Source organism: Eurosta solidaginis, chromosome 1 (assembly GCF_040869045.1).
Source record: "Eurosta solidaginis isolate ZX-2024a chromosome 1, ASM4086904v1, whole genome shotgun sequence".
In the NCBI taxonomy this organism is placed as follows: Eukaryota; Metazoa; Arthropoda; class Insecta; order Diptera; family Tephritidae; genus Eurosta; species Eurosta solidaginis.
Window position 1 is genome coordinate 73196100 of NC_090319.1, and position 17587 is coordinate 73213686.

Here is a 17587-nt window from a genome sequence, read left to right on the forward strand (position 1 = left end):
AGAAATAGATAACAAGCTCATTTCCCTTGTTATCGATTACAAACCGTTATCACTTCAATAACGAAACGATAGCACGCCGTTCGATTTCGTTCCGACTCCGACTACGGTTTCGGTTTCTAATTTCTCCTTTCCTGTTCTCTTATTTTCTTTTTCCTTGCTTTTTCCAAATTTTAGCTGAAGGCATCCTACTTTTGAGAGAAATTAGTCTTTTGCACGTGTGCTCCCAGTACAAGGATTTATTTTGAAGGGAATTTTATATCAGTAAAACTATTGTATGGGTATATTGCGTATCACTGTTTTCCTTTCGCTGCGTCCTGAAAAAATGCTAATTTAAACTGAGTAGGCGATTTAAATGTTGCTTCCTGTCTTGACAAACGATAACGAAGCACCAAAAGTCACTAGTGGTACTGGTCTTACTATATATGTAGTGCAGAAGCATTGAAACTATAAAAATCATATGGTTGGCTCTGGTAGTCTTGTAACACAGAAGATGGCACAACCCCTGCATCGGATTATATTCAAACCAAATGCGACAAGGGATGACATGTAATCGTAATAATATAAATTAATTATACGAAGGATTTACGGACTCCTACTTGTTAAAGACGGCTTAAATGAGTATTATTTTGACGCCAACATAGTCCTGCGAATGAAGCCAGATGCTCCAGAGGGTGTACTTATAGGAGCTCGCCAATGGCATTAGAGAAAGTATGAGGCCCTATGGCGAAAGAAAGGACTAGGGGAAAATACCGATTAAAATTCTCTCGGTGTTTCAATATGGCGCCATCTTACCGCTGAAGCGACTTCCGCGATATGTTGGTAAACATCGCTTAAACGGTTAAATCAAATAAATAAGTAAATAAATATATAACTAATCCTAAGAGCAAGGACAGAGTTGGGAAAAAGAGATCAAGTTAGGGTGCATCACTCATACTGATAAGTGGATCTTACAGTTTGTTGAAGCGCTGCAGTATAAACAGAAGCCCCTCAGTGAAACTGCAAACAAGGCAAAGAAAAAGTAGTGGCTTGGAAGTATAATTTTCCGACTTACAGTGAAATAGTCCCAAAAAAGATACCAACTTAATATATCAAGAGTAGATTAGAGTGCTCCAAATTTGAGTAAAAACTAATATAGCTTGAAAATTGCGCCATAAACTCAAGTTTATGGGCCATTTCAGAGTTTACCACAGATAACATGAAAATATCCCGTAAACTCGAATTTGTAGCGCAATGTTAAAGCTATATTAGTTTTTAATTAGATTTTGAACACTCCAATCTTCTCTTGATATATTTAGTTGGTATCCTTTTCGGACTAGTTCACTGCCAGTCGGAAAATTATACTTCCAAACCACTACTTTTTCTTTGCCTTGTTTGCAGTTTCACTGCGTGGTTTCTGTTTATAGTTCACTTATATAATATACATACTTACCTCCTGCTTTTCGATAGCCATTCGCACCGCATCCACATCATCGACAGTAACACTTTGTATTTTTATCATATTTTGTTCCCACGTCAACCAGTCTGATATTTGGAGTACGGATTTATCAAAACTACTTGACAATGCACTACTGCCACTTAATTCGTCGTTATAATCTATTAATAGAAGAGAAAATGGAATATTGGTAAGCTGATAGATATTATTGAAAATGGAATTATGAATATTTGTAGGTGTAAGTATATATTAATAAGTATATTTCTTCTGTACGTGTGTTTGTGACTGAACTCCTTCTAAACGACTGAACCGGTTTTGATGGAGATGAGATAAGATTTACAATTTGTGCCGTTTTCTTTCTTATCTTTCCAGGCAGTGAACCCCTAGTTTATTACTTGATAAACTTTTCTTTCCGGCAAGTGGACCACAGCCCGACCAGGCACCGACCTCTTCTGAAAAATTTAGGTTTTGAAGCCATTTGCTTGAAAACCGATACCTCTTTGACCAGGTTAAGAACATTTTCATTCTGGGAAGTGGAACAGGGACCGACCTATTCTAAAAAATTATATTTAGGGTGCGATATATTTGACATTTAATACAGGAGTTCTTCTTCGTAAAACTTAATATTTGGCACCCTTTCTTTTCGGCAAGGGACCGCGGGTCAATATTTATAAAAATCGTATTTATATTTCGATTTCCTTGAAATTCGGGGCACGGGTACCTTCTTGATTATCTTAATATAACTTTTCTTCCCAAGGAGTTGACGAGGAGTCTACCGATTGTAGTAACTCGTATTAGTGTCTTTAATTAGCTTAATTTGAGAAACTTTCCTTTCCGTGAAGTGGAACCATAACCGACTTATTCGAAAAACAAAAAAAAAAAATATTTATGGTACGATTTGATTGAAAATTCCGGCATAAGGACCAGGCGCATACATATACCCAAAAATCTTATTTATTGTGCGGTTTGCTCGAAATGTTTCGAAAAAGGCAAATATGTGTTAGGGGTTGGAGTTGGAGTTTAACACATATTACATTGAATACGAAACTGTTAAGCGATAACTGCGACAGTTGGGATCCCCAAGGTAGGTCAAGTCCTCCACCACCAGCCTCTTCCACCTCATTGAAGGACCCCTGCTTCCTTCGCTTTCAAACTGTGGCTCGTTGGAAATACTTTCTTGGGCGGAACGTCTTCGCTCATTTGTATAACATGACTTAGCCAGCGAAGCCATTCGCTGCGCTATCTTCTTATCTGCGTAAAACTGATACAGCTCATTAGATATTGTATTCCCCGTTACTTCCCATCGACATCACGGACAGAACTATAAATTTTCCGAAGACATTTTCTCTCGAATACTCCATGATTTCGAGCCATACATCAGGATAGGTATGATGAGCGACTTGTCAAGCATGATTTTGTTCGTCGAGAGAGGACTTTTCAGTTGGCTCCTACTCAGTCCAAAGTAGCATTTGATGGCAAGGGTGATTCTTGCATGTATTTCTGGATGGATGTTGTTGTTTTTGTTACCTAATACTGGTTCACAAATAAACGAAATGCTTTACTATTTGGAAATGTTGGCTGCCGAAATTGACGACGTTGCTAAATCGCGAAGGCGCTGCCCCATTTCTCATACACCATCAAACACATATTTTAGGTTTCTGACTAGAATTAATTTGGATACAAAGCTACATGTTCAAAAAATTTTAAAGATCTCCGAAATAAAAAATTTAAAGTTTTATGTAAAGCCTTTTCGAATTATTAAATGTTTTGGAAAACGTTTTCGACTTTGGTTTGCATAGTTTCAGTTAAAGATGTTTTTTCGTACGAGCCAGACCAATGCGCAACAAACATAAAAGTCTCATATCAAATATCAACAGAAATCAGCTGTTCTATCAATCAAACATATATAAACATACATACGCTTGCGCTGCCATCAGGCGGATGTTAGCAACTGCCGGTAATGCAGTGTTAGTTCTAATCAAATATTCACAATAGTGCCATAGTACAAGTAGATTTCTTCATGTGCTCACAATCGTTTATTTTTAACAAATTATTTTAATAAAATATAGCTAAACAAAAGCACTACGACCAATAATGCCCAAAAGCTCGCTAATAGCACGAATGCCCATCTTTACAACCAAAATTTTATTTATAGATTTGGATTCCAAATAAGAGACAAAAAGCGAACTGTACATAAAAACAGCAATTAGATATAATATATAAGATATATCGAAAGTAAAATAAGAAGAATTTAATTGAACCCCCAGCGGGTAAGGTGGATTAGAATATTTCCGCGATAGGTATGCCTACGAAGAGGTGAAATACACAAATGATTCAAGGGATTATGTATAACAACCCTTTCAATGGATTGAAAGCGCAATTTATAGCTTCTTCAACCAATTATCATCCTTACATACCCGTGACGAATCTTGTTTCTTCAAAAGGCGAGGTTCTGCATAACTCAATTTCCTCATGGAAATAGGGGGTGAGGGGCGAGATGGCCTAGAATGTTCAATGTGGTGATATTAAATGGATCCGAAAATGGTAAGACTTGTACTTTAATGGTGCTTGTTACCGGAATGTACCGGATATATATCCAGCAAAGGACCATCAACATCGATAAAACTCCCTTAAATTTTGGCGAGTGTTCCTAACGCTACCCCAACAACAGGAATTGAATCGACGAAATTTGTTCAAAATAGTCATTGCTTATTTTCGGCTCGCTGCCACATATATTTTTCAAATGAAGTTTAATCTATTCAATTGCATTGATAAAATTTTCTAATTAGTGTACTTTCGCAAATTTAGGTCCGCCCAAAATTAAGCGGATATTGTACAAAAGCAATCAATGTAATTATAATGATTTGACATTCGAGGGTACTTACAATATTGAGGTCAAACTGGCAGATGACATTAAGTAGGCACTTAGCGACAAAAAAAAATGAGATTGAGGAAAAAAGGAATGAGCCTCAAAGAAAAGCTCAAACTGAGATTGTAAATAGAACAAAAGGACTGCAGTTAATGATAGAACTAGCAAAAGAAATTCAGTGTAAAATAAAGAAAATGAAAGAAGTTATTTACAAATGACTAAAAGCACAAAAGCAACGAAAATCATGTTGACCACTTAACTAATTGCATTGAGAATGAGACAGTCAAACAAGAAAAGATGAGGTAAAGAGCAAAGAGGAAGACTTTTACACAATAAGAGAGAAAATGTGTAAAGAAGTTATAGTACCCAAGAGAAAAAAAACTAAATTGATTAGATCCAAGAAAGACTTAATTTCAGTTCAATCAAAAACAAACTTAGAACATACTTCGATCGTCAAACATTTTTAAATCTAGGATTTAAACATTAAACTATGTCTCCAAAATATTTCACTAGTAAGTTGAGAATTAGAAGCTCACTTAAAGGCGAATGAAACACATGGAAGAAAACTTCACAGCTTAAGTCATTTACGCAATCATCATTGACTTTGTTTGCTACAGAAACCAATTGAATGAACCCTTTCACACAGATGCTATTCTTTCCATAGTCCTATATCAGCCTCTCCTTAATGAGTAAATAGATCTAGAGAGAGTATTCAACGTTGTGCTTTCGTTGTGCAATTTGCTACTGAGAGTATATGCGTCACTCTCACTTAATTAAAAATAAATGTAAGGCGCGATAACCTCCGAAGAGATCTAAGGCCGAGCTTCTCTTCCAATTTGCGTCGTGCTCCTCTTGATTTTTCCCTACAAATTTGCCGGACGGGACCTACATGTTTTATGCCGACTCCGAACGGCATCTGCAAGGCAGATGAGTTTTCACCGGGAGCTTTTCATGGCAGAAATACAATCGGAGCGCTTGCCAGGCACTGCCGAGGGGCGACCCCGCTTAGAAAAATTTTCTTCTAATTGAAAAATCTTATTTCTAAAATTTTGATGTTGCTTTGTCCGGGAGTTGAACCCAGGGCATACGGTGTGATAGGCGGAGCACGCTACCATCACACCACGGCGGCCGAATTAAAATAAATGTAAGGCGCGATAACCTCCGAAGAGATCAAAGGCCGAGCTTTTCTTCCAATTTGCGTCGTGCTCCTCTTGATTTTCCCTACAAATTGGACGGACGGGGCCTACATGTTTTATGCCGAGTCCGAACGGCATCTGCAAGGCGGATGAGCTTTCACTGAGAGCTTTTCATGGCAGAAATACATCCGGAGCGCTTGCCAAACACGGCCGAGGGGCAACTCCGCTTAGACAAATTTTCTTCTAATTGAAAAACCTTATTTCTAAAATTTTGATTTTGCTTTGCCCGGGGTGTGAACCCAGGGCATACGGTGTGGTAGGCGGAGCACGCTACCATCACACCACGCTTAATATTCGCTTAATCGCTTAAACAGGTATTTCCGTCCAACAAGGCGCGCCAGATGGTTCTTCTCTGTGCTGACTGGCACCAATTGGCAACACCAAAGAAAATTAAGTCGTTTTCCGCCTGGTCCGTTTAGCAGAGTGGGGGCCGACCTCTTCTTCTGCTTCGGCAGGTGGGTTTTGATAAAAATACTTTCTTAGCCGGTGCATCATATTTCATTCGCTTAACATGACCTAACCAGCGTAGCCGCTGTGTTTCAATTCAATGTAGTACGTTGATGTCTAAGTAAAGCTGTACGAGCTATACTTTCTTCGGCATTCGCCGTCACCAAAGCATAGAGGTCCGTATGTCTTTTAAAGAATTTTTTTTTCTCGAACACTCCCAGAGCCGCCTCATCTGATGTTATCATGGTCCATGCTTCTTCACCATATAACAGGACGGGTACAATAAATGACTTGTAGAGCATGATTCTCATTTGCCGATACACGACTTTACCTTTCCATAGCCTACTCAGTACAAAGTAGCATTTATTAACAATAGCGATTTTTCGCTCGATTTCAAAGCAGATATTGTTGCTTGTGTTAATGCTGGTTCCAAAATAATGACTTCAAAAAAATCGCGCGAAGGAGGTCACCATGTCTGAAGCATCGTTTAGTTTTGAACTCCACAGCCGTATAAGTTTGGTGGAGAAACCAAATTTAGACATAGCGGCATATAGGCAGCTCCTTTTCGTGCTGTCGAAGGCGGTTCTGAAATCGTCGAAGGGATAATGTGTGCCGATTCTTTTTTCGCGGGTTTTTTCCTAGATTTGTCGCATTTTGGAAATATGGTCGATGGTGGATTTACCAGGTCTGAAGCCACACTGATAAGGTCCAATCAGCCAATTATGGGTGGACTGTAATCTTTCTCACAATACGCTTCACAGGACCTGTTATGCGACACTAAGAAGGCGGGTTTCGCAATAGTTGGCGCAGTTTGCAGGATCCCCTTCTTGTTGACTGAGCAAAGAACACTTAAACTCCAATCATCAGGCATACACTCGTCCTAGCATATTCTGCATAGACGTTGATGCATGCACCTCAGCAACTCATCGTGATCATATTTTAATAGCCCCGCAGACAATCCATCAACGCCCATGACCTTGTGGTTTTTTCATTTGGTTATCGCTATTCCTTCTTCATCATAGTCCTTGTAGGGAAACATTTATTCCTTCATTATCGACTGTGGGCTATTGCGCATCATCCCTGTGCGGTACATCGCTGTCACCATTTAGGAGAGCAGAAAATTAGTCTAGGTACTCTCTGGACATCAGTTAAAAGGTCGCCGTTTTCGTTCTTTCAGGAGTTTGCTAGCAGCTCAAGCTATTCGTACTCACGCCTTTCTGTCCCTGATTTCTTCTTATAGTTTCTCTTTCTTGCTCGCGGTAGCGTTCACATATTCCTTTTGTTGCATTCGCTTTTAAGGTAGTCCTATAGCCAGCGTCTCTTCCTTCGGTTGCAACGCTACATTTTCCATCGTACCAGTTGTGTCTCTATGGTCTTGACAGCTTTATAGAGATGCTCCCACTGCTTCTGCATTCCTTCGTGTTAAGTTGTGGTCTTAGTGTGCAGGTGTGAGGGTCGAGTTGCCAAATCATTGTCAGTCTGCTGCAATTGTTGCCTGCGTCAGACGCACCCTGGCAATATTTGTGCTAATCTTGTGAAAAATCAAGAACATTTTGATAGAAAATCGATAAGCTCTTGATAACAAATGAATAGCTTGTCGATAACAAATCGATATCACACTGATAGCAACTTGGTAACACTCCGATAGAAAATCGTTAACTTTTTGATCGATAACCTTTCCATAACAAATCGATGATTTTTAATTACATTTCGATAACTTTTCAATGATCAAACCATATCTTTTCAGTAAAAAATTGAAAACTTTGCTACTAAATTTATTGGGCTCATGAAATCAATGTTTTTATGGTACAATGAGCTTTGAGACGAACTTTCATACCGGTTGTATGGATTTTGTTATAGCGATAAAGATACTGTCTGAACGTTCAGGAGAATGTTATCGTCGTTGATGGTATTTTGCCGGATGTAGATGCGTTTCGATAACAAACACCATTAAGGTACTAGCCAACCCCATCGGGCACGATTTAATATGACCCCATTGAACGTTCTAGGCCACCCCGCCAGAGCCACGCCTGCTAAATATAAATATAATATATTCATATTTGATACAGGATACGCCTCGCCTAGGTGAGATTGACAATTTGATTATGAAAGCTGTGAATTGCTTTCTCAACCGCTTGAGTCGCTTGGCTTGTCTGGTCATCCCTTGCCTACTTACGAAGGTTTTCTTTGCATATCGCAAATGCTTTGTACTTCAGTTAACATTAGCTTCATTACTTTTCTCTAGAGTAGCCTCTCTTAAGTAGTTACAATAGGCTTACTTCACGTTAAGTATTCCAAAAAAGAAATTTTAGAAGTCATAAGCATTGAAGTGCTAGAGGAATCCCACGCTCAAACATAAAGTAAGAGTAGAAAGCTCGACTCTTTAGTCAACGACAACTGACATCATCTGAAAGCATAAACAAAAGAAAAACCATTGAAAAAACAACAACTGCAGTAGAAAGTAAGCCGATAAATTGTTTTTCAAGTAGGGTGAAAGTTTGTTGTCCTCACAGCTATTGTCTCATACATTCATACATTATTGGTCTTGCCGCAATTGTTGTCCTTTCGAGTACAGCATCTATTTGTCGCCAGCAACGCAAATTGTGAAATTGTAGCAACAGCAATTATTACTGCCAGCGATGTGCCACTTTTTTTCACTGAAATTACATACACATCTCGAAATTGTACGAATGAATGAATATCTGTATGTAAAGCTAGTGAAAGGACGACACAGCACAAATTTAGCTATGCGCTGTGACGAGTGTTGAACTAACTAGCTCTGTCGGGTACTGCAAGATGATTCCCTATGCTACTTTCGTCCAACTGTCATCATTCTGCCGGCTGCTTACTATGTTACGCTGTAGTGCGACAAACGTGTGGCCCACTTTTAACGGCTTCAGATCATCCTATCCTAGAAGTAATATCCGAAGCTTCTCTTCTCTGCTGGAGTGACTGAGGGCTACTTAAGACTTTGCAAAACCCATCTCATAATTCTTTTCTGAAATCTGTCATTATTGGGTAACTCACGAGTTCTGATATTAAAGCGGCTCAGCAGCGGTTATTGGAGTTTGTTTTGAAATACTTTTTCTGATCTTGGGGCATTTATTCTGCAACGAGCCGGACCCGTGCGCATCTTACGCAACCAATATAAAAGTCTCTTATCAAATATCAACAGAAATCAGCTGTTTTATCAAACAATTAAAACTTACAGCTTGCGCTGCCATCTGGCGTATAGTAGCAACTGCCGGTAATGCAGAGCAAATTTTCACAATAGTGCCATAGTATAAACAGATTTCTTTGTGTGCTCACAATCGTTTATTTTTAACAAATTATTTTAATAAAATATAGCTAAACAAAGCACTATGACCAAAATTGCCCAAAGCTCGCTAATAGCCCGAATCTCCATCTTTACTAGCAAAACTTTATTTATAGATTTGGATTCCAAATAAGAGCGAAAGAGGACCCGTACATAAAAAAGCAATTAGCTATAATATTCTACAATTCGAGGCTCATTCCAATGTAACGGACATCTATTCAAAAGACCCTTGTCTCAGAGAACGGTTCCTTAGTTCTGTGAATCATCACAAAACAAAACAAAAAAAAAAACACATACAAACCATTACGCCTAGTTTACATGCTTTAGCAATAATTGTTGTTGTCTGTTGGCGCATTGTTGTTATATCAAATTGTTGCTGTGGTTATTCGGCTCTGAAGTGGTGGCTTTGGTCGCATTTACATTTAAGAATACATGCAAAATTATTGCCTCTCATTGCCTTTTTCTGTGGAAGTTTTGGTTTATTTGTTTGGTTGTGTGTGGGGGGGGGGGGGGGGGGGGGGGGGGGGTGATAGGATGCAGCAGATGCAGCATTTCCGGAATGAAAGAATTCAATATTACAATTTTAAAATCGGACAGTGGCAGCTGGAATTTGCAATAAGTTAAGGAATGCGTTGATGTTATTGGGGATGGCCAGCTAAGTGGGTTGAAAAGGTGATGCCTGCAAAATTTTACTGTTAATTTTAAAATATGGAGAATATTTTGGAGTGTAAATGTTGGGCTCTTAGAAGCAAAGTGTCGATTTGGTATATGAAAAAAATATATATATTTGAAATAATAGGGAGGGGGAATTTAAGAAAAAGGGCTTGCTTTCATTTTTGTGATAATTTTGTTTTGGCGTTTTTGTCTTGGACTTGTCTTTAGCTTTGTCTTTGTCATTGTCTTTGTCTTAGTCTTACTCTTAGTCTTGGTCTGGTTCTTGGTCTGGTTCTTGATCCTAATCTTGGTCTTGGTCTTGGACTTGGTCTTAGTCTAGATGTTGATTTTGGTCGTAGTCTTAGTCTTGGTCTTGGTTCTGGTCTTGTCCTTGGTCTCTATCTTGACTTTGGTCTTGGTTTTGGTCTTTGACTTTGTACTGGTCTTGCCTTAGTCTTAATCTTGGTTTTGATTTTGGTCTTGGTTCTGGTCTTGTTCTTGGTCTTGGTCTTAATCTAGGATCTAGGTCTTTCTGTTAGTTCTGGTCTTGCTCTTGGTCTATATCTTGAATTTCGTCTTGGTTTAGGTGTTGGTCGTGGTCCTGGTCTTGCTCCTGGTGTTGGTCGTAGTCTTGGTTTTGGTCTGGGTCTTGATCCTGGTGTTGGTCTTGGTCTTAGTCTCAGTCTTGGTCCAGGTCATGGTCTTGATCCTGGTGTAGGTATTGGTCTTAGTCTCAGTTTTGGTCTAGGTCTTGTTCTTTTTTTGGTCTTGCTTTTGGTATTACACTTGGTCTTGGTTTTGGTCTTGGTTGTAGCCTTAATCTAGGTCTTGCTCTTTGTCTTGGTGTTGGCGTTGGTCTTGGTCTTACACTTGGTCTTGGTGTTGGTGTTGGTCTTGGTCTTGGTCTTGTTCTTGTTCTTGTTCTTGGTCTTGGCCACGGTCCTAATCTATGTCTTGGTCTTCGTCCGGGTCGAATTCTTGGCCTTGCTCTTGGCCTAGGTCTTGGACTTAGTCATACTCTATATCTTGATTTTGGTCTTCGTCCGGGTCTAGTTCTCAGCCTTGGTATTTCTCTAGATCTTGGTCTAAGTTTTGGTCTATATACCTTCTTATACGCTGCAGAAACCTGGGCGGACGCAATGAAATACCCACACAGACCGAATCGCCCTCACCTCGGGGCGCTGTGAATAGCTTTGGCTTACCGCACAGCCTCACCTAAAGCTGTCCGGGTCATTGCGGGAACGATACCGTTATATTTTCTCGCTGGGGATATAAAAGCAATATACAACAGCGGATCGCATGCAAGAAGCGTTGCTGTTGCCATTCAGGCGCGAAAAGACTCGATTCAACGCTGGCAAATACAGTGGAGCAACAGCACTGTAGTGAGGGTTACCAGGGAACTACTCAATTCCTGAACTGAACCCATGGTTGAGGCGACCACACGAAGAGGTCGAATTTTAGCTGACTCTGTTTCTAACCGGTTACTCCGTAAGTATCTGCACATAATAGGCAAAGTTGAAAACGCTAACTGTCTGTACTGTGAAAAACAAGACGATGTACGCCACACCTACTTCGAATGCCAGCACTTCGCCGAATAGCGATGGAAAGGAGTAGAGATACGTGCCGTCCTTTCATCGGGCAGTAGCCATAGAGCTCACGTAGCTCGCATCCGTACCCGAAGCACTGCTCAAAATAGTCCCAAATACGAGGAATTTGGCGGGACGTGGCAGATAAGGTATTTGGTTGGTAGCCCATCATGGGAGAGGGGAGTCCTACAATAGGAGAGTCTCGCAGTGAGGCTTAAATATCCCGGTCAGTGCACAAAGCATTTCTTCATTTCTTAAAACTCAAAAGAGAAAACCTGTTAAAAACCAAACCAAAATAACCTCCCTTCAAGAATTGCTAGTCAAAATCATATCACTATCAGTTTTTTCCAATCTTCGCGCAAATTGTTTCTGTCAAAATAAAGCTGTTTTTGTCATGATAAGCATTTTTGTTTATACCAAGTACCTACGAAAAGGCACCCACACATTCACATTTACCTTAGTACTTAGATTTAACCGTATCACGAAAATCTAAGCACGCCGTCCCCACGGAAACGTCATGCTTTTGAATTGAATATATGGTCACCATAATGTTTTTATTTTTTATATTTTGCCGTATTTCTATCTCTTTATGCCGGATCAGAAAACAAATTGATTCGAGTATTCATTCAACTTAAGTTGATCGTTCTACGGCCGCCGTGGTGTGATGGTAGCGTGCTCCGCCTGCAACACGGAAGATCCTGGGTTCACGCCCCGGGTACAGTATCTAATATAAAAATCTTAGAAAAAAATTAAAAGAAAACTTTTCTAAGCGGGGTCGCCCCTCGGCAGTATTTGGCAAGCACTCCGAGTGTATTTCTGCCATGAAAAGCTCTCAATGAAAACTCATCTGCCTTGCACATGCCGGCATAAAACAAGGAGGTCCTGTCCGACCACTTTTTATGAAAAATTAAAAAAGGACTACGACGCAAATTGGAAGAGAAACTCGGTCTAAAATCTCTTCGGATGTTATCGCGCCTTACATTTATTTTTTTATTTAATTATAGAGCGACAGTTATGGTGACCACAAATTTGCTTTAACTTTATTAAAATAAACTTTATTTAAGGGTGTACTAGAGCCCCTTTCGCTAAATTGACTTGAATTTCAAGCTAATTATAAACTTGCATTGAGAAACTAGCGCCTTAGAGACAAACTATCGATAATATTGTGACGAATATTAGTAACGCTAACCTGATCCTAGTATCACTAAGCTGATACTAAGCAGCCACTGGTATATACGTAAACAGATCAATCATCCTTTACACACATATGTACGTACAAAGCAACGAAGAGATACTCGCAAACACATGTAATCATCAGCCGAAGTAGTACACGCGCATACACCCGCATATGGCTATAAGATAAACCTAAACTACAAATAGGTATACATGTATATAGCTAATAACCAAGCAAGGGATACAATTGTTCTGGAATACAGTTTCGCGAAATGACTAGACCTTAAGAGAAATGGATGAACGAGAAAACGGAGAGTATAAAAGCAACGCAAGCTGAGGAATCAGTAATCGGTTTTCACTTAAGCACGCTATTGGTTGTGAAGTATAAGTGTTATTGTGAAGTACTTTCAAAGTAGTCTAATAGAGACCATTTTGCATTATTGAATATTGGAGTTATTTATTCAACAGTTTAGAGATTCGAACGTTAGCAGAAGGTTTAGACTAAGCGGAATTTCCCAAAATTCGTTACAATATGTATCTATATTAAGTGAAAGAAATATATGTATCTCTGGACTACGCCATATATTTTTGGAATAAACGATACGGTCTTATATAAACACGTGCGTGCCCTTAGGACCTAACATACATAAATACAGACATTTATCCTTTATCTTCACATCACAATGTTCACAGTCGGTGCGGTAAAGCAAAGCTTTGAAATAAAGGTCCAAACATATGACAACTCACTATGAGCTGACCACAACGCTACTCTGTTAACAGCAAATAAATATCTGCTCAATATGTGCGCTAGGATCGTAGGCAAAAATTACTTATGAGGGGGTGATTCACTCATTCAAAAAAACAACTACTTGTTTAAATTGAAGAAATTGTATCAATTTGTTACCGGAATGTTAAGGCCTCGAGGCAGCTTGAGTGAAGGCCTTATGACCACAGCAATACAGCGCCATCTAATATTGGGCAAACGGAATATATGGTCCCGTGTCTGAATTTCGAAAGAAATATTGGGGCCACAATTGAGCGGGAGGGCTGGTTCCGGGGTGCAGAAATGGCAGAACATAATATACATGTGTACACCTGTTCAGAAATACTATGTCTATTCAGAAATAAAAAGATCTGACAGGCTGCCAGATTACTGCAGCGTTTTCAGGCGGAAATAAAGCAGTGAAGAAAGCAGCAGAAATTCTGGATTAAGCGTGATTAAGCTGCAGTTGCGTCAATATATATATCGATAGTCAGGCCGCGATTAAGGCAATAATCTCACACAGTACTTCATCAAGAAGTGTTCTGGAATGCAAAAAAGCATTGGAAAAACTCAGGCTCAGGCCCGACCATACATCCTAACTGGGATCCTGGTCATAAAGCGATAGAAGGCAACGAAAAGGCCGATGAGTTAGAAAAGGAGGGTGAAACATTCGCTGAGTCGACGATAGACATCCCAAACCGTTTTTGAGAAATCAAATGTAGACAAGAGTTGCATATTATCCATCAAGCAGAAAAGGCGTGAAAAAAGCGCGGGGCTGTAAAATTTCTAAGATCATGTGCAAAGCCTACAATATTAGGCTCACAAAGTGGCTCATATGTCTGAAGAGGGAAGACTTCTGGCTCACGACGGTCATACTAACTACACAGTAGTAACAGCAAGTGTAGGAAATGTGAGCTGCAGGAAGAAATGGTTGAGCACGTTCTGTGTTCATATCTTGCGCTCGCCATTTCAAGGCTCCAGTTATTTGCGCGGCCGAGCGGAGTTGCCAGATATCGAGGCAGCACTTAAGCAGGGTCTTAGAAAACTGCTAGTATTTGCCAAGAGGGCGGAGTTATTCTATAACATATGTCCTAGCACCTGATTGTGGCTGTTCCTTTTGGTCGTCAAACCAATTCTGTTAACCCTATGGACACATTCAGTCTATGTGAGGTCTTTATTTACGGGCCAATTCAACCTAACCTAACCAAATTGTTAACGATTTGTAATCGATTTGTTGTTGGTGTGCTATCGACGATGTATGGATGAGTTATCGATTTGTTATTACTTACTTACTTACTTAATTGGCGCTTAACCGTCTAAACGGTTATGGCCGTCCAACAAGGCGCGCCAGTCGCTCCTTCGCTCCGCCAACCGGCGCCAATTGGTCACACCAAGGGAGTTTAAATCGTTTTCCACCTGGTCCTTCCAATGAAGTGGGGGCCGCCCTCTACCTCTGCCGCCATAGGCGGGTTCCGATAGAAACACTTTCTTCGCCGGAGCATTATCTTTCATTCGCATAATATGGCCTAGCCAGCGCAGCCGCTGCGTTTTAATTAGCTGGACTATGTTGATGTCTGCGTATAGCTCGTACGGCTCATCATTAAATCTTCTTCGGTACTCGCCATCGCCAACGCGTAGAGGTCCATAAATCTTTCGAAGAACTTTTCTCTCGAACACTCCCAAAGCCGCTTCATCTGCCGTTGTCATGGTCCAATTTGTTATTACGGTGTTATAAACTTGTTATCGTTAACAAAGTTTATCGATGAGTAATCGAATTATTTTAACGACTAGTTATCGGTTACTAATCGTAAAGTTATCAATAAAATAAAATGTCAAAGAGTTATCGATTTACTATCAAAAAGGATTTGATTCGCTATAAATGTGTTACCAGTTGGTTATTTGCTTGCTCTGATTTATTTCAAAAATTATCGATTTGTTATCGAAAAATTATCGATTTATCAGCGGGGTGTTTCCAATTTGTTATCGGTGCGTGACCGATTTGTTATCCACCACTCGTTGGTTTGGTATAAAACATATTCCGATACAAATTCCATACAATATGCAACACATCGATAACAAACCGTTAACGAACTGTTTACTCGAATTCAATTTCGCCTTCGATAATAAGCCGAAAATAAAACAATAACTTATCGGTATCGATGGTTAGGCGGTAAAGTTACCTGCGCTTTGTTTTGACTTCAACCTCGGAATATATTGGCATTTAAATGGGCGCAATTAACGACAACCACGCCCCCTTTTTCGATATCAAAAATTTCAAAAAATGGAACGATTGGGACAATGCGTTAACAAATACTGATAAAGTGATGAAACTTGGCCAGTAGATTAACTTTTGCCGTTTTTTTTTCAAGCTATTGGAAATAACCGCTAGGTAGATTAGCGAATTGCATAGCAACAACACAAAGTAAGCTAGTTCGGTTGGCTAAGCGGTTTAAGATGAAATCACTCCAGCAACAATCGACCAAAAAAGGGCACTATTGTGAACGAGCAGCAATTGTAATGTGCAGATAAACGAAAATAAAAGGTTTGCGGCAGTGTGACATACATACAAACGAACACACGCATTCCATGTATTTAGTTTTTGTAATAATCTAGTTCAGTGCGCAAATCGTAGTGCCAAAAGTTCAAATGAAAAGCAGCTAAAACAAGTAAGGAAGGCTAAGTTCGAGTGAAACCGAACATTACATACCCAGCTGTACACTTGAAATGCTGTTGTTGTTTGTTTTGTGTGCTTAATAGTGTTACAAGGCTGCAAAATAATACTGAACAAATTTTTCTTCGAGTTATGGCTCCCGAAACATAGAAAATTGCTTGGTCATAAAAGGGGCGGTGCCACGCCCATTTTTCAAAATTTGAAGTTTTTCCTATTTATATAAATCCACTTGGGAAATGAAATACCATTGATAAAAAGCTTTTTTTTGCAAAGATATAGCTTATTTTATTCGTCCACGACCCTTTTAAAAAACTTTTATATAAAAGTGAACGTGTTCCTTAACCGATTTCGGTAATTCTTCTTCAAAGCATTCCTTATAGTAAAGGCAACCTCTCTGCCGAATTTTGTTACGTTAGGTTTAACGATTTTTGATTTATGATTATTAATATTTGCAAAATTGATTTTATCACAAAAGGGCGGTGGCACGCCCATTTTAAACAATTTTTCCAAATTTTTATCAAGAGTGTCAATATCAGTCCACACGTCAAACTTCAATATTCTAAGTGTATTATTTACTAAATAATCAGGTTTTTGTGTTTTCCAAAATGTTATATATATAAAAAGTGGGCGTGGTTATCATTCGATTTCGCTCATTTTCAATACAAATCTAGTCTGGGTCCAGATAATACAGATAAGCTTCACCAAATTTGGTGAAGATATCTTAATATTTACTCAAGTTATCGTGTTAACGGACAGACGGACGGGCATGGCTCAATCAATTTTTTTCTATACTGATGATTTTGATATATGGAAGTTAGATGGATGGATTTTGTCCCGTCAGTAGTATAGAAAAACGTAATCTACGGATGATTCTAAGAAAAATTGCTGAAGACCCCATAGCCCTAAGTCCGGTTTCGAGGTCCCGACTTTTGCAAAATAGATATTTTGAATTTGAATGTAGGGTTTGGCCAAAAAATCTTCATAGCTTCTGATAGAATTATAGGACAAATATCATATTGGGCTTACTTTAAATGTATTTTGCGTACCCTCTAGAACGTATTGTTTAGATGAAATTGTATGTAAGGAGGGTGTCATCTCTCTATACACTGTAAGGGTCCAAGGGTCATATTCGAACAGCTTGAAGTTGCCGTCTCAATGTGCATATATTCCAAACTAAGCTATACTCTTTCAACCAGAGCAATTAGGAATAGAAAAGGCCTAATGCTTCCTCTTCGAGAACTCTGTAAACGCTCGAGAGGTATGTATGTATATTCTCAGACAGTCAAGTAGCGCTCATGGCATTGAATTCAGCTTATAGGTCCTTCAAGGCGATAACTGTAAATATGTGCTGGGCAATGCAGCACACTTAACGACCATTACTCACACATGGGAACCAGGTCAGACGAATATAGTTGGTAAAATAAGCGGTTTAACTGGCAAGTCGCTGTCCGCTTGCATCAATAAAAATTTACATTCTTAG

General features: G+C 39.4%; 1 protein-coding gene across 13 annotated transcripts in view; it reads right to left on the reverse strand.

The window, feature by feature from the left end:
• Nucleotides 1-17587, reverse strand: part of Dys (Dystrophin) — a 1130370-nt gene that overhangs the window by 862012 nt on the left and 250771 nt on the right. For all 13 annotated transcript variants that reach the window (XM_067758240.1, XM_067758241.1, XM_067758256.1 and 10 more), the window contains one exon: nt 1430-1593. In XM_067758240.1, coding sequence (XP_067614341.1) covers nt 1430-1593 — 164 coding nt within the window. The remainder of the gene's footprint in view (nt 1-1429; nt 1594-17587) is intronic.